Below are 21438 nucleotides of genomic sequence, written 5' to 3' on the forward strand. Positions count from 1 at the left end.
GAGTGCGACGAAAACCGCTAACATTAAAATACCTCTAAAACTTGTTCGTTTTCAGTATACCAGCTCAACTCAATGATCAACAAGAGAATATCGAAATGTAAACAAAATCATATTTCTAATTCAACAACGATAAACCTGGGCCAAACTATGCACAAATGAATGATTAACATGGGTCCATAAAAAAGGACAAGGGGAATGAGACCAGGTGTTCCGGTAAGGTAAGCGTCTTCTGCTTCATCGACAACATCCGCCATGTAATCTAGGTCACATCTTAGTGATGTCACGTCCTTGGTTGGTTGGTTGGTTCAAGGGTTTACACTTCACTGACGAAGTCGGTGTTCGGTCGACTTGAGGGGGTAAGTTGGCGCTTACCGGGCCCTCGGAAATCCTGCCCATCCAGGTCACGCTGTGAGGTCGGACAGCTCCTCAAATGCGAACAGGCTGTCGCAGCAGCTGTGGTCCACGGAACGATGTTCTTCTAGTAGTCCCCGCTGCCCTCCTATGTCACGTCCTCACATCGGGTCTCATGTAGTGAGGAACAAAACCACAAGGCATACTAGTTTGCATAATCGAAAACATAAAAAGCATACTGCCCTGGAGATAATGATGGGGACGATTAAACATGTCAAAAGTCCTCATCACACCACATCTTTGGAAAACCTGTGTTGTAATTTTATAAAGATTACCCGTGTACCGCTTTTGGCGGAGGTGTTTGTTTTCTTTTAAAGATGGAAGATGCAATTTCTGACGTTTATTTTGATAAAGATATACGATTATACACAGTGTATTTGTCTTTGAATAACATTAGTTTTGAGACTTACTTAACATGTATAAATATCGAGACGCAGCACATTTGTTTTAGACAACTGACATGTTCCTACATTTTCCGTGTGGAATACCGGTCACCTCACAACCATGTGACATGACAGACAGTTTAATTTGATTAATTTCACGATAGTTATGTCCTTTCCTTATTAGTAGCATACCGACCTCATCAATAGCTTTCCTGACAGTCTTTCCAGTCGCGTTTTTCAAGCGTTCTTTTGTGAACGTGTATAAATAACATTATGGATATATATGATATGAAAAACCCAACTCTTTTAACTTTCAACAGAATTGGAATGATATTGACAACAACACTAAACATTTGTTCTATGAAATTATTAATTGTTTAATTCTGTTATATGGTATGGTGTGGATTTCATGTTTATTTGTCAATTTATCTAATTGTGTGATATTTATCTATCATGGACTTTCTTTCTGAATATATGGTTATATTTACCTGAGAAATATTAAACGAGAGATGGGGGAAAAAGAAAACACAAACGACATGAGTTTATATAATTAGTTTACTGATTGATACAATCTGTTTGGCAACATGTGATGAGTGACTCCTAGTACCCTGCAGCTAAACACTGTAAAACAAATAATCCCCTGTCTCGTTTACATATACACAACATCATAAAAACGTGACATACATCAGATTTCTACAAGTGTATTTAAACCACCCACTATAATGAAATAAACTTCTTAACTTTCGCGAGCGATTTGTCGTTCATTTACCTTAATGTTGGAATAATTAAATGAATCGATAGAAAAATAAATGTAACCAAGATAATTCGAAATTATTTAAAAAAAATGTGTGAAATTTGAAAAAAACCACCGTGAAAATAATTGAAGCACAGATCGACTCGAAAAATATACGGTACACAGTATATACCTAGAGAAATAATATCCTATTAATAAATACATATGGTAATTTAATCTCACCGAACAAAAAATCCCCAGGGAGGGAAAATAAACGAACATGTTTTACCAAGCACGATATAATACTGTGACGGAGAACTAAGACTATTATATCTATATATGTCACAGTGTCCCCTATTGGTTAAGACATATCACATGATCATGAGACAAATCATCATATCCTACGGTCCTGCCTACTCGACGCTGACCAAAAACTATGTCTCTCAGCTTGTCACATCGAGAAACTCTCTAAAATAACGCAACAGTTCGTACCCTTACATACATCAACAACCATGACCGACTATCAACCGTCCAAATCTAATTTTGTTGTGATAATATAGTTTCTGTACTTGTTTATTGTTGTTTGTTATTAAAACTGGACAATTACTCAGAATATGTTCTGTGTGATTATGGTTTTATTTAATTATTACACAATACATTGCTTGATTTGAATATTTGTTTACCTTTAGCAATAGTATCAACAAAGAGCGAAGGAGCGCTTCAAATAAACAAACTTTCATATCACCCTATATATATATATAAAGCTAGAAACAGGACCGTGTATGCATAATATAACGTGACATGAATATGAATTAATGTCCCTGAAAATCCATACAGAGTTGAAACAAAGAAATGAAATAGTCTGATATTGAAAATAAACAATTACAGAAATGAAATATAATTCTATTAATTGATATTTTGTGATAGCAATCGATACGTGTGGATGCAAATTACAAGTTCGGATACGATTGGCACAGTATGTACGTGACGGTGTAGTGTGTTGCCCTCGGGCGCCCACTCCCATGTAAAGCACCGCCATTGATTAACCATGCAGTTTTCTCTTGGGTGTACTTCTCTCCTGCTTCAATGCAAAATCTAGATTTTTTAATTGATCTGTTCGAACGGAGGATAATAAAATTCAGAGCAAAGACGGATTTCCGGAAAACGTCAACAGTTCAGGAAATTGAAACCAAGTATTCGATGCCAATCTAATCGCAATTCTGTAATTGCAAAGTTCCTTTTTTAAATATAAGGGGTATTGTTTGATTTACAATACAGTCCTCTTACAGTAATTTCCGGTCCTTAATGAGACGAAACGTTTTGTTTTCTTATCGAAATCGTCCATATGCAGATAGACTGCAGAATAAAATGAACAATCGAAGCACACTTTTGCTGTTTTGTTTTGATTACGACCGATTCATCAGCACTGACGTCAACTCTATGATAAAATCAAACAAAATCCTACGACAAATGCCAATAATGGATAAATGTTTGTTCTGATAACGAATGCAGCATTTGAAATACCTTGTTAATATTCAAATTATACATTAGTTTTCGTACCATTTCTAAGCAGTTTGTATATCCTACACAACATTATTTCTCGTTGCTGAAGCAATAGCAATTGATTGAGTGTTTTTTTTTAATTCGATGTAATGACTATATGATAAGCAAAAACCGGAAAATATTAACGTCAAGATGAAAAGGCAGACTGAACGACTATCGATCGATCGATTGATTGATTGGATATTCACGTTTTAAATCCGCTGAAGTATTCTGACGACGAATGAATGGGCGAAATATGGGAAATTATGTAGGGTTTGTACGGAAGGGTACAATAATATGAACCGGAAGTTATTAAGTGTAACCAACTTTTGGACCGTGGTAGGGGAGACACATGCTCGACGTCAGCGTCGCAAGGGTCAACAGTTGCACGCGAGCTCGTAAATTATTTTAAAATGACAATAAACTACACAGTAAACCTTTCATTACCAAGGCCTATATCTGCTTACACTATCTTACTTATATCTACCAAAACACGTCCAATAATGAATTTCAAAGGAAATACTCTTGTCCTTATACTCACAAAGAGGCTTTCAGATATAATGTTAACTGATGAAAACAAATATAAGCAAATGCATTCATACTTGTATATTGAATTATCCTTGAAGACACAAAATCGAATTTTTACTCTAACAGAAACCACAACTTCTTTCCAAAGTGGCAATAAACCGTAACTACCATGGCAAATATAAACACACAAATAATATATAAAAAACTAATGATATGGATTCTAATGAATAATGTATTTCGGTGTGGTCTATCAACACTCTAGAGCGCTTTTCAGTAATACTATATTCGTGCGAAGTCAACAACTATTACATCAACTATAAATATATTTTTCTTTCCAACATCAACCGGAGCTAACTGTCCAGCATAAGATACAATATATATTACCACCATATTAAGGTGATAGTGGTGGTGGACATCTGACCATATACATAAATCCGCCTCGGAAATTGCCGACAATTCACGATTCATTTAAAATCTACATATAAAATGGCTGCCAACTTTTGACAAGTCATATAATTCCACATCGGAAACTTGCGAAATTTGACAAGTCACACAGATAAAACCACGGCAGAAACTTCCGGTTTTTGACGAGTTATATGATCTCAATCGGAAATAGCCGACTGATGACAAGTCACATACATTTCCATCGGGAATTGCCGACTGTTGATGAGTCAAATAAATCCCGATCAAAAATTGCTGAGTGATGACAAGTCACATAAATTCCCATCAAACATTGCCGATTGATGGCGAGTTAGATCAATTCCAATCGGAAAATTTCGACCGATGACGAGTCACAAAAATCCCTATACGTATCTGACGACTGATGACGCGTTACATTAATCCACAGTGGAAATTACAGACTGATGACGAGTCACATTAATCCCAACGAAAACTGTCGAGTAAATACGAGTCACATCAATCACAATAGGAAATCGCTGATTGAGGAAGAGTCACACAAATCCCAATCGGGAATTGCCGAGTGATGACGAGTCACATAAATCCCCATCGAAAACTACCGAGTGATGAGGAGTCGCATAAATCCCCATCGGAAATTGCCGTCTCTTACAGACTCGCATAAATTTTTCCGGAATATGCCTTCTTCTGACGATTCATATTCATCAGCTTTAGAAATTACTGATCTATGACGTGTTGTATTATCCAAACATGCGTAAAAACAAACGCATGGAAGACGTATGATTTTTGTTATCTCTGACAGCGTTGGTTTGTCTCAGCTGTCGACTGACACCTTTTTGATGGTAGGATAAATCATTAATAGAAAAATGGAGGAAACAAAAGTGCCCAGGACAAAAACCCAAAACAAAAACCGGTCTATCACTTCGGACGCTTCCATCCAGCGTTTCGCCAATGCGTCCGATTTCTCTTTCTCTTCTTCCTTTAGAATAAGAATTTGAAGACGATTTAAAATTTCCTGAAGTTCCCAATTTCGATCTTCTGGATTAAATCTCGCATTGGCATTACCTGCCGCCCGATGCTCGCCATTTTCATATTCTATCAAATTACAACCGGAATCGTTTGAAAAGGTTGTTTTCATATGCCTTGTATAATTATCCCTCATGCCGTTTCGAAGCTGCTCTAATTTCACTTCGTCCATGTTGTCAGTATGGATATGTGCGAGTTTCATACACATTATTTTACTGAGGAATACGACAAATCCTCTGAAGAATGATGGCAGATCTGTTTCCTTAAATCCACGCTGGTTTATGTTGGAGGTCACAACGGCCAAAATGACGGACATGGAGGTCAGAGCCATCACTGTGGTCAAGTAAATTCCTGAAAATACAAATATATATTCACATATGAAAGGTTTACATGTAAGTACATTAAATTGTAAATAGTCAATAACACAAAGCCAACTATAACGCCATACTACGATGAAAGAGGACCACAGGACCTGTAGAGGTTCCCCATGAAAGATAAAGAATCAATAAACAAAGCCACCACCTCATTATTAAAACCAATATTGGATCATCAAGAGAAAGATCAGTGTGATGAGAGAAAAAGAAAATATCTTAGTAATCTAGAGCTGTTTTTCAAAAATTGGACAAAATAATATACCACTTAGACAGTGTTTAAAATACATCATTTGTACCGATATTCCTTAAAATTGGCTTTTTGGATCTTGAAAAGAGGTCGAAGAAGGCGGTCGGTCGAACAACAGAGAGTACCTTACTACTTTATTGCCTTACGAATATACCTCCAAATTATCATTGGACAGAGGGTTACCTAATGTCTGCTGATCTTATATCAATGTCAACGAGATGCTTACAGTGCGGTTGTTTCCGTGGTTACCAAGTTTCCACGTAAAACTATATCATGATTCTCATTGTAGTCAGTGTACATTTTTTCTTTGATCATAAACTAAAGGACGTAAAAAAGATCTACGTAAACTAATAAATGTTTTAACAGGAAAATGAGAGGGAAAATACAACCCTTAAGACAGGTGTTTGCGTGTCGGATGCCTTCGAATGTTTAGGTCAATGGGGATCAGTGACTTCGGTTCTGGCACAGCCTCTATTGTCAACGCACAGCAAAAACCCTCCTAGAAGCGAAGCTTTATACTTGATTTAGCATTCCGATGTCTAGCAGAACTTGTATCAAGGTTTTTCTCGCTGCACCGAAATGCAATATTGTGGTTGTTTGTATGTTGCTTAAAATAACCTATATTTGCCTTTCTAGAACGACCCATATGCTTCAATGCTTAAATGAGTGACGCAATATTTCCAGACAACATGTCAATATCATAAAGCCTTTGTCCTTCCCAATTACATTAACAGGGTAACACAATTTAGTGGGCCAGACTTTGGTCTGGATTTGGGGCATTATTTGCCTGATATACAGTATCAACAAATCCTCTTAATCAGGGTAAACTATCCTACCAACATATAACCTAACCCTAACCCTAACCCTTACCCTAACCCCTAACCTAAGTCTAACCTGTTGCCACTGGCATGTTGTCTCACGTTAGGGGAGGGAAGGGCATCATTCTGAGTGGTAGAGCTCAGGCCTTGTCCGATAACCAGGCCAACTCGTCCTTACAATGGACTACGTGCACGTGTAAGCCGCACTCAAATGAGTACACACGTCGCCTACCAATAGCCACCAACCATAGACGCTAGACGTAGTTCAGACCAATAACAGCCCGAAACGGCATACAACTCCGCCATAGAAAAAAGTCCAGCGCTGATATCGTTGTTAATTGATTTTATCGCGTTGCCTTTGCTAGCGTAGTCAAATATATTAATCATTCCTTCATTACACTCTATCTCAGTGGCTTCGTGGTATTTTCTTTAAGAAAAATGCTGTTTGAACATTTGTATTACCCGTTGGCTCTGTTAACACTAGACATCGGTTTATTTCAGAATATTTTATTGTACTGATCTTACGTACAAAAGGAATTGGGCAACAGGCATAGCCTATATAAGCCCTCTCCTTACAAAACATAACAGTATATACATATCACATAAATGTTACTTTTACAGGTGTTTCTTTAAGTATTAAAATAAGAGATTATTTGTACTTTGAATTTGATTTGACAATACATATTTCAAATATCACAATTGTTATAAAAGAGAATATTTTACAAAGTTATTTGAGAATCTAATAAAAACGTCTAGTGTCTCTAATGTAATTCTGAACCGTCTCCACAATATTTATATTCATATTTACGTCTCGTGATTGGAAACCATAAATAAAAGTTTGGGTATTGAGTGGAATAGCATCACTCATCGCTGACAGAGAGTTAAGTAATATTAGTCGTTGGTTAGTATAAAAAGGACAGTGCAGGAAAAAATTATCACGATCTTCGAAGGGGGAGCCACATATACAAGCAGGGCTATCATTTAGATGTGCATTAAATAAATCTGAATTTAAATTACTTGCAGAATTTCTTAACTGACATAATGTTATGTTAATTTTTCTATCACCGTGATATTTACAAATGTTACTACATATTGGGTGAACATCATCCATATGGATGAACGTAAACATTCCTTTCTCAGAGCTCGAAGAGATGTCATAGTGGGAAACAGACAGGCTGGATTGTTCCATCCTGACATAAGTTTTGGAAAATAACTAGAGTTATATAAATGCGTTCTTGGTACTGGAATGTCAAATAACCTATTGTGTCGAAAGTTGTAATGTTCAAAGTTATTAAGAAAGGACAGTATCAAGTGTTAGACATGAGATGGACAATTGTTATTAAAGAATTTAAAAAATGCAATATTTTGATGTAAATGTCTTCTTTTACTAAATTTAACAGAGCCAGTCTCCCTATATAAAATGTTATGGCTCGTTCCTCGTCTTAAACCAGAAATAATGCGTGCTGCTTCAAGTTGGATTGACTCTAAGACGTTGCACTCTCTCTGGGAACAGTTAGCCCATACAATATCAGCATATTCGAGGATTGGACGAACATATGATATATATAAATATTGTTTCAAGGGATTTTCTATCAATCTTAAATTTTAAGATTCTAAGTATATTCAGTCTTTTATATGCTTTTTCATAAATATAATTTATATGAGTTGACCAGTTGGCTTTGCCATTGAAAATAAGACCAAGGTGTTTATGATCAATAACGTTATCAATAACTGCGTTATTAAAAAATAGATTAGGATGCAACGTGTCAGAGCCGACCCGCCTTGAGAAAAGTAGCGCCTCCGTTTTATCCGGATTGAAGATGATACCCCATTTATCTAGACATCGGCTTAACGACAGTTGAGCCCGCTGTGTCGACATGGAGATGACATTAAACTTTCCTGACACTGACAGACCAAACTTCAATGTTTAAAGTCGTCATAGCGACAGAAGTCATGAGGTTCTGAAGGGAATTCAAAGTCGTGAGAAGAAAAGAAAAAAATGTCTAATTTTTATCGCCGGCGACCCTTTTAACGATTTACATCGCGCCGATCTGTCATTACGGTTTTTCTTAATGTTTAGGTAGGAATGTAACGACGAAGAACATGCACGCCGGGTATAACGACAGTACGATCCCCTATTGGCACTGGATCTGAACAAGTAATATCGACAGTACGGACAAAGGAATATGTCAAATTGTCTAGGCAATCTGCCCTTTTTTCTTTTCAAGACAGAAACATGAACATTTACCTATCACGTCATATAACACAGAGATAGACAGTCGCTAGGAAACAATACTTCAACATAAAATGCATAAATAAAAAATCAGTAATCATTAATGTAATATGCTGATGCTATCGCAGATCCCTGCGTTCAGCTTATAGCCGAAGTGTTCACATCACAACGTTTGTTTTATTGGTTCATATGTATTATTTTTATTCCTTCTTTTTGTCTTAACATTTTTGTACCATTCTGCAATTGAAGCTCCGCTGAGCCCGAGTTGCCTCCATGTGCTCGTTGCTTTTTGATGCAAGAGTAGATTGTAGATTTTTATGTGTACCAACGCTACATTTTACACATGTAGATGTTAGTTTACTTTTTATATGATTACATTCAGCTTTAATATCTTGTTTTTGATCGGATGTTGTTACTCTTTGTAAAAAGTTTGCCTCTTTAAATGGTATTGTCATGTTGGATTTCAATTTCATTTGAAATAAAAAGTCTACTTTCCTCTAAGTCTGAATGATTTAAAAAGAAAGTAAGTATTGCATAGTCAAGAGATTTTGAGTTCTCTCTATTGTGCGAAGAAAGTATATTTTTATCGACTCGAAACTAAATAGCTCAGCTGGGAGCAAGTAAGAATGTTGTCTGCATCACTTTTTAAATGGTTGATTTATTTCTTACAAGCCCATAAGCACACTAAGGTCATACGGTTGTAAGTAGGTGGACGCTTGGAGTGCCGGAAACAGGCACCTAAGTACAAAACCTGTAAGTAAAACACAGGAAAGAGCGATCTCTGGTGTTGCTATGGATGATGCCATTTTTTGAATGTCTCCTAGTAGAGGACACGTGACTTTTGGTCAAGGACACTTATTTAAACAATGTTATAGCCCTTCAAAGCATCAATTTCCAAGTAAAATACGTTCACCTTACCATACGATTATTAAGAAAAAAATATAGGAAATTCTGACAATGAACAGACGGTCTCTCCAACGTGATATAATTTCACACACATTTCATGTCACGTGAGCTATCACTAAACTGCAATTAGAGGAAAAGTTTATGATTGTAAGACCCAGTTGTTTATCAGCATAATTACATATATTGAGATAGGTACTCCCTCGGTGATAACTCAAAAATACACCGTGTCGTCATAGTTGGGAGAACTTACTTTAAACTAAAATATCGAATATCTTTCCAAAAAACTGTTAATATTTTCATATGAATAATTAAGACTAATCTTATATACTTTGGAAAACGACGAAATTAGCGAAATAATGATTTTTCTTATCTTTTTAGTTTAGTTCCACCGGACCATTTTTTATGACTACGTAATTCACCAATGAGTAAAACATAGATTTGTAAAATGAAGGCATTACTGTATATTAAATTTATATATTTGAAGCTGAAATCCACTGGGTCAATATTTTTATGACGACTAAACTCACCGATGAGAGGAACAAAACTGGACGTCGCCGGCATATTTTCAGCAATCAGCAACATGAACACAGAAAAAGCCAATAGCACGGTCAACCCCAAAGTCACTTTCTCCCCACTGTCGGGCCTCATCCAGAACCCGAGCAACGTCAGCACAGATAACATTACACAAGGAATAATGACGTTGTACGTATAATATAAAGTCCTCCTGCTGATGTGTAGTGTAAACGTCACATCCGGAAAAGATTCCGGACAGCACTGGTATTTGACGACGTTGCGTACGGCCTTGACATCGATGAGTTCCCATTCGCCATTGCTGACAAAATTTGATAAGTCTATGCTGTTAGAGCGGTTGAACACATCCACTTGAAAACCATCGTAAGCCCATGAACCAACCTTCATTCGGCATATTTGATCATCAAACGGAAAGTAGGTTATATCTATTGCGCATGTGCTTCGGAGTTTGACGATGGGTGGCCAGAAGACATTTCCGTTACTAGAAACCATTGCCAGGGCCTCCATAAAGCCCTGTGTGTAATCCTCGGCACTACAAATACAAATAGACACATTGTGTAATAAAATCACATATTTGAGTTATATTGGTTTATGTTTTAAGATCTCCAGTTATATAAACATCCTAGCACCAATTATCATGGATACCGTGGTTCCAGCTATGACGAGTTTACTGAATGATTGAGATACGAAATTATTTTAACGATAAACGGATGATAATTTAAAATCTATCGACAGAAACATATTTATTAGGTTTTATAATATGTCCTCAGAACTGTAAATATTTTCTTTATGTTTCATTAATATAATCAAAAACAAAAGATTCAAACTATTATTTAGTGGTATGTTTACCTATTTCATGTCAAGTGGGGTTAAGTTCCTTTCAATATTAAGAATGTGGGTTTTGTAGAAATGTCAACGGCCAACACAATAATAATATAAATAACCTTCAACATAGCTCAGAACGTAAAAACGGAAGGTGCCGTTTCCCGCAGCACAACGCCTGCAAAGTACAAACTTGTACATAATGAAAATAAAGTCTATTTGTTATTTGAAAGAATCTGCAACAATATGGAATTAATCAATTGCTATGGCGGGGAACAGGTCAGCAGAATGATCCCGCTGTCAAGATTAAGCGATCGTGATGGCTGGCGACACTTCGACCGACCATGTTTGTGACCCATGACGTCTGTGTCTGAGTCTCACCGGCGCTTTAACCAATGTCCGGCTGATCGTGGTTACTGTTAAATCCCCAACGTTCTTGCTATGATAGGTATTTTTTGTGAGCAAAGTTGACACGTGCACACGCGCGAATCAATTGACCAATGTCCAGAATGTCATGCTACCCACAATGCGTCATTAAACAACTGACAAGGGCCGCCATAGGGGTCATCTCGATCAGTATCGCTCTTTAGTCAAGCGTCCTGGTGAGTCGGATCCAAATCTAAATGATGAATGATTGGGTCTACAACAGCGACGTTTATTCCTATGCATGGTGTTCGATTTAGAAGATTGTTCAGGTTCGCTCGGATCACGGAGAATTGATGAGAGAATCACAACATCTTCGTTAGAGAATAATAACTCCCGCGGTCAGGGTAAAACTGGGCTGTAATGATTTGCCATATTAACTCGTGTCCTGATCGGGGTTGAGACACTACCGACTGTCACGGATAACTGACTTTGGGAAGAAACCATTACATGCGTCATACAGTGTGTAACTGGTCTTAAGGACCCCGCACCACTGCCAGAAACCGTAACTATATGCATTAGAAACTTTTCCAGCATGAGTAACTTTTCTGAAAAGAAACACATACCGTGCGGAACTTTAACGGAAAAAACAACTAAGATTAAATAAACAAATTTTAATTAGCAAATGTGTTCTGAATATATTGATTCAGTGAACACTGGCCGGGATTCGAACTCAGAATTCGACTTCGATTTCAGTTTTTTTTATACTATGGCTCTTACCGACTGATCTACCTGTTCAACGAAAATGTCCTGGCCCAACGGTACTACAATTGTTTCCTAAACGAAATTAGTGCGAGTTTACTGTATATATACGAAAATCTACTATGGAGCGAGACCCATCCTCGATACTCCAGTGGTTACGCTCACTTTGGCTCTCTTATTATAAGTGAGCGTAACCCCTGGAGTATCGAGGATGAGCGGGACAGTATTCCTTACGAAATCTTACCGTCATAACACTAGACAACACTAAACAAATATACTGTATAGGTAGGTAACATTCACTAATGTTTCCCCTCACTGGTGTAACATATAGAATTTAACAACTAAAAGCTCGTTTTAAGTTTAGAAACAGTTACTAATACAAGATAGGTATGTTGTGTACAGTGCAGATGTGTCAGCACGTGCGTTGAATGTGGAGTCCTACTCGTATATTAATCAAACATTAAGTTGTGTTATGGTATGTGGTATGGGTTGGATGTTCGATGAGTGAAACATGCACAGACTACTGTTCTTTATTGCACAATAAGTCTCGGTTTTGACTCTACAAAATACATGCGCACAAGCATTATAATTATCATCACATATTGATGTAGCGAGAAAGTAACAAAATGTAATTATTGGTTTTGATTGAGCAAATATATAATTTTGGTCGAACAGTCGCCGAAACATAGAAAAGAAAGGTATTAAAACACATCTAACGATATTTGGTTTAAGAAAGAAAAAAACACGGGAGTTTAAAAGCTAAACAGGAACCTCCCGAAGAGAGCACGTGTCGTATTGGCATACTCAGACGATAGGAAGGGGTCACATGACGGAGAGAACAAATGGTCATACTTGCTATAGTGGACGGTAGCTTTTATGGGGACAGGTGGACACAAACGCCTGTTATACAGGACGATGTCGGGATACCACGTGACTGTGAGGACGGACATACTTACGTGTTATAGGGAACACTATCAGACTCCGGTTGTTCAAAGGTTGGTTTGAATTAACCGTTGGTTAAAGAAAATTTACAAAATGAATACAGAAAAAATAAGAGCATCTGATATAATTTCACTGCTATACATGTGGTTGAGACAAATAAGATTGATGAATTTTGAGGATTAGTTTTGTTTTGAAAGCCTTCGTGACTTATTGGCAATAATTTGAATATTTCACTAACCACTTGTTAAAGCTAACACATCTTTGAGCGACCGGGGCCTTACAGTTAGTTACGTGACTTCGTGGAAAGCAGGACTCACCTATTGTAGAGGACAATGTCGGGTAGCCACAGACTCTTACAGGGCACTCTGAGGACGGACAGGCCATTGTATTGAGCGGGGTCCCATGTAAGTTTTTCATCGATCCATTCCTACAACAGACACGACAGTCAACATTTCTTGTATCATTGTAGCTTTAGTGACATACAAACCTGTCAAGACTTTCAAATAAACTAATTCAAGATTTTTGAGAAGAAAAAATGTACACTCAAGAATCGGTACTTAACGTTATCGAATTTAGTATCATTTTAATTGTTCCAATTGGAGATCAACTCATTGAGGTAGAAAAGAGAGAAAAAGAGATAGAAAACAAAATTTTGGAAATAAAAATCGGCACAAAAAGGCAACGACTGGAACCAGAGAAAACAATGATCAAAACAAAACAAAAAGCACCATAAACCGCAGCAAAAATATTGAGGCTGAACAATGTGTTCTTTAAGGGAAACCGTTTCTCCAACCAAATTAGTACCAACTGTGTATTTGTATTGTTTTGAATGTTAAGGCATAGTTCAATCTCCTCCCAACTTATTTAATTAAGATACATGTAGTATAATTCTGTGTCAAACCTAATGATATAAACATCAACGAGCTCATGAATAACGATACACTATTTAAGGTATTTCTCGACGTCAGCTGTAATTACCCGTACAAGGTAAGACTTACCTGGTCAAGCCAGATGTTTGTTGTGATCACTTGATTTTTCTCATCCTGAAAGAAAAAGAGAAATATATCAAAATTAACAAATGACGCTTTACAAAATTCAAAGCGATATGGAAACATGTATTTTACATTTGATATGCACTATCGCCATGCTTATTGAACTTCCAAAACGATTGAAATCTTCGTTATAAGATGTAGCTCTTTATTTATGAAAATGTACAAGAAATTCACTTGGAGTTCGCTAAGGTGTCTTACAAAACCCACCAAAAACCCAGCAGTAAACAGAATTTCTATAACCGAAGATGGTATCATAAACAGCTCAAACATAACCCAATTTCACAGCATGGCATCATAAACCAAAAGACTGATCTTATATGACACTTTTCTGATACATTTTTTGAAATGCTCTACCCCATTTTTTAACGTGTGCATGCGCGCGTGAGGTCAGTTAAATTAATCTCAGACATGAAGTGTCAAATGAACAAATAACATTTAAGGACGTGTCTCCATGTGTGCAGTGTATGCGTGATTGCGTGTGTGTATGCAGGAGACAGGGCATGTTGGTGTGTTTGCCTCCTTGTGATCTGATGCCAACTTTATAGTGCTATCTTACTGAAATGCCATGCCGAAGGCACCAAGTACAGCATTCCGCCCGGTCACATTATACTGACAACGGGTGAGCCAGTTGTTGCAATTTTCCTTAATGCTGAACGTAAACAATGGAATAACAACTATCATTTTAAGGACTTTGGTATGTCCCGGTCTGGGAACAGAACCAATTGCATTCCTCACCTGGACAAACGCTCAACAGTCAATCCAAAAGTGAGGTGTTGCCAAGCAAGGCGCTAGGAAATAAAAGGTAGTTAGAAGTAAAAATAAAGATTCCAAATATTGCAAGCGGCGCAGCAGATTTATTTTGGTCGCTTTTGTGTCCCTAAATAGAGGACACCAAAGCAAATCCCCAATTCTGCAGGGGGTTCTACATTAGTCGCCTCCTGCAATACGTGCAGTGGGTAACAGCAGGTGGTTTCTTTTCCCGATCCTCCACCTGCAGGAGCGTTACAAACAAGTTAAAATGTACTCACAACGTCGAATATCTGTGTCAGTGTGATTCCGACTGAGACGTTGACTGAATGAGAGGCGTTAAAAACTGGACGGGTGTTCCGGTCGTAATCTTTCATGAGAACGGTATACAGTCGTTGTTCATCTGTCATCACAGGGGTGCTCTTGTTTATACAGATCTGGTATTCTGAAATAAAAGGTTCCGTATGTCAGAAAAAAAGATATTCCGAAAGTACAATGACTTTTGATCCGCCGAACTTGACCATGTTGGTCAATGGTGATTCTTAAAAAATGTTTTCAATGTATTACAAAACAATTGTCAGACTTTACGAATGTGGGAATTTGAAAGCTCATCTAGGTCAAATCATGATGCCTATTCCAAACTGTGTTTGGGTTGAGAGATAAGTAATAAAGAAATTAGGAGCTAGCAATGTAACTTATTTTCGAATAGGAAACAGCTACACATTGGTGGCTTCTATTATGGTCATATACTTCTGGTGATAAGTTATTACAAGTGAAGTAGTGTTAAACTTTGATCATAAATTCCACGTTCAGACGATAAATTATTTTTATTAAAGTAAAACTTACAAGTAAGATGAACAACTAGAGCAAACCCATTTTGTGAATTTATTGGAGCTCTTTTAACATTTCATTTTATTTTAAAAATAATAAAATTCCGGATTTTATTATCGGGATCAATTGAAGCCGTTCTCATTTTTAGTTACACCATATACGTTTTCCGGTAGGTCTTAAACATGACCGCCTGTGCTTTAATTGTATGCTCAGCATTGTTTTCCTCTCTCTCGTTCCTGGTACCACTAGTGATATACCATGAGAATGATTGCTTTTTCTTCTAAGTGCATTTTTGCTAGGATTTATTTGTAAGCTCATTTATAGAACAAGGCTTTTGTTAACTAACATAGTTAGCTTCTAGCTAGCCGGCGTATACATTTACATTCAGTACACTGGCGTATGAAATATAATATTGTATGCGCTGTTTGTTGCATCTTACATCATAAATGTTTGCTTACATCTGTAAAAGCGGCTATAATACCATGGGGCGCCACTATTGTAACAGGATATTCCTTTTATGATTTTATGAAAATGTATTTTAAGTTGTTAATAAGTTGCATTTTGAGACTCTGCTCGTTATTTAATCGCGAAATTTAGTTACAGTGAATTATAATTAAGTTAAGTAATAGGCATGACCCACACCGATACACCAACGTTGTATAAACAGCATATGACGCATACTGTTCTATGACATTATGGAATTCTTGATATTATGCCAAATTGCCAGGAATCCCGAAATGTCACAGAAAAAATGATGCGCAGTAACGTATGGTATTTCAAATGACTCGATTAAAGGAAAATAAAAATCCTGTCGTTCAGGTCAAAGCGAAGTAATAATCTGTGAAAAAGTCTACAAGGTTTGGCAATGTCTGAGTAATAAGGAATTATTGTTTCCAGTCTGCGAGCTGAGGCTACTTCTGTGCAGTAAAGATCATTGTTTTTATGAGCTGTGGTTATGTTATAGAAATAAAGAGTTCTTGTATCATTTATGAAGCTTGCGAGCATTCGTCATCATGAGAAATCATGCTGACTCGGTGAAAATTTCGTGACAAACTTTGTCATTAAATCTGTTTACACGATCAAAAGAATTATACATCTTACCGGCACCCTGTGCTTTAATATTCATGATGTGCACTCGCCATATAATGCAACCTGCACGATGTGCATGGCGAATAATTTAATCCAGTGTACGCCATTTATCCGCCAGAACATTTTTACTGGGAAAGTTCCGACTCAGCAACCTGTCGGCGGGAACGCTTGTTTGGATATTTGTTAGCTTCCTTAGTCAGCTTACGTACCGGTTTGATATGCTCATTCAGATTTCAAAACTCTCAAGTGAATTGTTTTATAAAAACCGATTAAAGAACAGTGGCGTCGAAAGTATATTTCCGAGTTCATATATAAACATTCAAATTAATCTGTTAAAATCATCTCCAAATTATTGGTCCATAATTTATGTTTTGCATACATTGTTTTGTAAATATTTTTTAATTCAAAGAAAGAAATGAAAAGCGTCCCCAATAACGTGTCCAAAAGCAGAAGCGGGACATTTTTTGTAAACATTAAAAAAGATCAGCATTAAGAAAGCTAGGTTAAAGATAAACAACTTGTAAGCCGTTTCTTGTTTAAGATAACTTATAAAAGACGCAATTATTCGCGAGAATTTTTTCTATATGACGTCCCGTAGAGGCAATACTTTCATCGGCACATTGCATGCTTCATTAATTGATGCTGCATTAATACCGTCACACTACGCCAAGAGGTATAGTATTGCGATAATACCATATTTAAGACTTTCATCTTACATCAGTCTGTTGTTAATATTGATGTATGTTCCGCTGGTGTCTGTGGAGTCGTTTTATTTGGCGTTTAAATGACTTCTACTGAGGAATTATGGACACTTGGTGTCAGCACACCGTGAAATTAATATTCAACGCTGTCATTCTCCGGTGGTTTACAAGCCAACAGAAATTACTTTTTAAACAGGCACAATTAAAAAATAATTAGTCCCTGAATCAACAAGGAGTTTCAAATAGGGCCGCAGAAATCCAGCAAAGTTGTTTATCTTAAGCGTGAAATTGACATTTAATACAATAAACAAAACCTTCAGGGAAATGATTGGTAATTATTACAGCAAACAGGCTCATGTCGTGTCAGCATTTAGCCGGAACTCGCTTCACGCGATGGGAAAACAATAAAGTGAAAAAGGATTGCGTAAAAAAGCCCCACATCTACAGGACGGTAAGGAGGGATTAATGACCTTTAAATAAATCTATAAATTAATGTAATGGGCAATATACCGATTTTTGTTTTGTTTTCTTTACAAGCTCAAAACAGTTCAAAATCGAAGTTTGAAAATTCCACATACAGCTACTGTATACCATGAAATATTCGTAATAATTTCTTTCGTGGCTTGAAGCCATTTATATCGTTTCGTGGTACACACTTCCATTGATACCCCAATATAAACAAAGAGTAGTCAAATATATCAATTAAATTCGTTGTAGTTATTTTCGTGGTTCCATTGCCTCCACGAAAACCACGAATGTTTATATACAACGAACATTTTTTGTTATACAGTATATTAACTTTATTCGTTTATGTGTATTCTGGATTGAAGTAATTTTGATAGCAATGAGTTTAAAATAAACAAAAAAATCAAATTGAAAGCAATGAAAGGATTATGTAAAATTATTTATTATTTTATCAATTTATTTCATCTTTTAAATGTTATTGACATTTGAACACGTTTGTATATTGAAGCTCTATCTGATCAATCATCCTAACGTAACGTTCGCACTTCAAGCAAAGTTCACCGTTTGTAGATGACTCAGATCTGTTGTCAAAACAACTACGATCAGTAACCTTCAAACACAAACATTCGTCTGCTACTAATGAAGCATATTAAAAAAAATACGTTCAGGGCAGTAATGAAAGTATGTAACGATGACGTGACACTGTTTCGAATCTTTTCATTTTGATTATGACATAGCAACTTTTCTGATTGTGAAATGGAGCTGACTACTTTGAATCTGCTATCCACAACTATATCGTTGTTAGTTTCAATCGGAAACAATTGTTATCTACACGAAATGCCTCTAGCGGCTTGTTTAAAACTATACATAGCAAAACCATTCGGAACACCTTGGCCGATTCAGTTCTGTCATCTAACCTCTCATGAAAGGTACTGAAATCGGAGCGAAGTGTTCCGAAAGATAGCAATATTGTTTACATGATGTAATATACTGTGATCATGTTTCAACACAAATATAGATAAATGTTTTCGACTTCCTCATTCAACACTTTGCACATGTGGTAGGAATATAATACAGATTTATATATTTGCCTTAGCCACGTCAGGCTGTCAATATTGAACGCTTGACTTACGGAAGGAAGAATAATATGTTTAATTAGTGAAATATATTTTAGTATATCTTTTTTTAAAACCTAAGACAAGCTGACGTTTTAAACCCTGCGCGGTTTTATATCGTATAAACATGGTTCAGACAAGGTGACGTTTTATAACCTTTGCGATTGTGTATCGTTTATACATGGTTCAGACAAGGTGACGTGCTATCACATTCGCGGTTGTATATAGTATATACATAGCTAAGACAAGGTGACGTTTTATAACCTTCACGGTTGTATATCGTATATACATGGTTCAGACAAGGTGACGTTTTATAACCTTTGCGATTGTATATCGTATATACATGGTTCAGACAAGGTGACCTTTAAAACTTTCGCAGTTGTATATCGTATAAACATAGCTAAGACAAGGTGACGTTTTATTACCTTCGCAGTTGTATATTGTATAAACATGGTTCAGACAAGGTGACCTTTTAAAACCTTCACAGTTGTATATCGTATAAACATAGCTAAGACAAGGCGACATTTTAAACCCTGCGTGGTTGTATATCGTATATGCATCGTTCAGACAAGGTGACGGTTTTATAACTGTTGCGGGTGTATATAGTATATACATGGCTAAGACAAGGTGACGTTTTATCACCTTCGCGGTTGTATATCCTATATACATGCTTCAGACAAAGAGACGTTTTATCACCTTCGTGGTGGTATATCGTATTTACATGGTTCAGACAAGGTGACGTTTTATAACCTTCGCGGTTATATGTCATAGAAACATAGCTAAGACAAGGTGACCTGTTATAACCTTCTCAGTTGTATGTCATATAAACATAGCTAAGACAAGGTGAAGTTTTATAACCTTCGCAGTTGTGTATCGTATATACATCGTTCAGACAAGGTGACGTGTTATAACCTTCGCGGTTGTATATCGTATAAACATAGCTAAGACAAGGTGAAATTTTATAACCTTTGCGGTTGCATATCGTATATACATCGTTCAGACAAGGCGGTATTTTATCATCATCGCTGTATTATATTGTTTGCCGGTGTAGTGGTTTATTTTGGCCCCCTTTCGATCAATGTCCTGCTAAACAGAAAACAAGAAAAAAAAAACACCGATTCTGCAGGAACCCCAAACCTTTCACCTAATATGGTAGCATGCAGTGTGATACACAACAGTCCTAATCCACGCCTAACATACAGGGGTCCTGTGCGGTATATTTTATTTTAATAAGTCAAAAACATTGTACTACACTTGCCCTCTCTTAAACGTCAACATAAAAAATATCCTGATTTCATATATTTAAGCATAGTTGCATGGCGCAAGTATTTTGGGTAATGTCATATTGAATTGAAAGAATATAAAATACATTTTTATGATCTAGTAAAAATAAAACACGGTTTAGTATAGCTAACCCGAAAATAACCATGGTTACTGAAAACCCAGTTCTGCGGAAAAGAATTATATGTAAATGTTAACTCCCTCTATGATTGGCATAAGGTACAGCAACGTTTGTTCTGCTACAGTTGTGATATCGAGGACATCATCTCAATTTGGGGCTTTGTATTATGAATTATTGTCCACTTTAAAAACAGTAAAGTAATATTAGTCATCGTTTGATCCTATCACACGGTCAATGGATATCTAACGAAGAAAGATTACAATTTACAATATTGAACTATAAAGCCATAAACTGGATGTTAAATACCCCTGAGGTATTGAACAGGCTTTCGTCTGATCTACAACGTCAGTAGGTCACACATCTAGATCCGATCTGGCCCGTTGTTCCCTCACAACCCTACAGATAACTGGACGAGGCACGTACTCACCATCTATCGCATGCTTACAGTCAATGTGATACAAGCATCTATCCTCCGTTAAATAAAGTATCATAGTTTTGGGAATATTACACTTGTAGGGAATATGATTTATCTTTTTATTCAGAAAATAATAAACTGTTCACGTGGGAAATTGTTTCTAGCATACAGAATCTTTTAGGGAGGAAATGAAGTTGTCAAGATGATCAGAGGATATTCTGTTGTTGTTGTTGTTGTTGTGTTCAGAGGATATTTTTAGCTGCTGTTCAGAATTTTATTTATTTGCTATTGTTTTTTAGACAAGATTTATACATGGTGCTAAGAGGATTTTTTAGCTGCTGTTTATTGTATAATTCTAGGTGAGTATATTTGGTTGCTGTTGTTTTTGTTGTCGTTGTATAGACGAGGTTTAGATATTGCAGTTGTTTTTGTTGTCGTTGTATAGACGAGGTTTAGATATTGCTGTTGTTTTCGTGTCGTTGTAAAGACGAGGTTTAGATATTGCTGTTGTTTTTGTTGTCGTTGTATATACGAGGTTTAGATATTGCTGTTGTTTTTGTTGTCGTTGTATAGACGAGGTTTAGAT

The 21438-nt window shown here is 36.6% G+C and overlaps 1 protein-coding gene across 3 annotated transcripts in view; it reads right to left on the bottom strand.

Annotated features, from left to right (window-relative positions):
- Positions 1 to 1353: 1353 nt before the first annotated feature.
- Positions 1354 to 21438, bottom strand: part of LOC110461524 (neuronal acetylcholine receptor subunit alpha-9-like) — a 102765-nt gene continuing 82680 nt past the window's right edge. For all 3 annotated transcript variants that reach the window (XM_021515039.1, XM_021515022.1, XM_021515030.1), the window contains 5 exons: positions 15116 to 15279; positions 14034 to 14078; positions 13353 to 13462; positions 10143 to 10678; positions 1354 to 5388 (listed from right to left, as the gene is read on the bottom strand). In XM_021515039.1, coding sequence (XP_021370714.1) covers positions 4826 to 5388; positions 10143 to 10678; positions 13353 to 13462; positions 14034 to 14078; positions 15116 to 15244 — 1383 coding nt within the window. In that variant the 5' untranslated portion in view covers positions 15245 to 15279 and the 3' untranslated portion in view covers positions 1354 to 4825. The remainder of the gene's footprint in view (positions 5389 to 10142; positions 10679 to 13352; positions 13463 to 14033; positions 14079 to 15115; positions 15280 to 21438) is intronic.

Source organism: Mizuhopecten yessoensis, unplaced genomic scaffold, assembly GCF_002113885.1.
Source record: "Mizuhopecten yessoensis strain PY_sf001 unplaced genomic scaffold, ASM211388v2 scaffold1405, whole genome shotgun sequence".
NCBI lineage: Eukaryota > Metazoa > Mollusca > Bivalvia > Pectinida > Pectinidae > Mizuhopecten > Mizuhopecten yessoensis.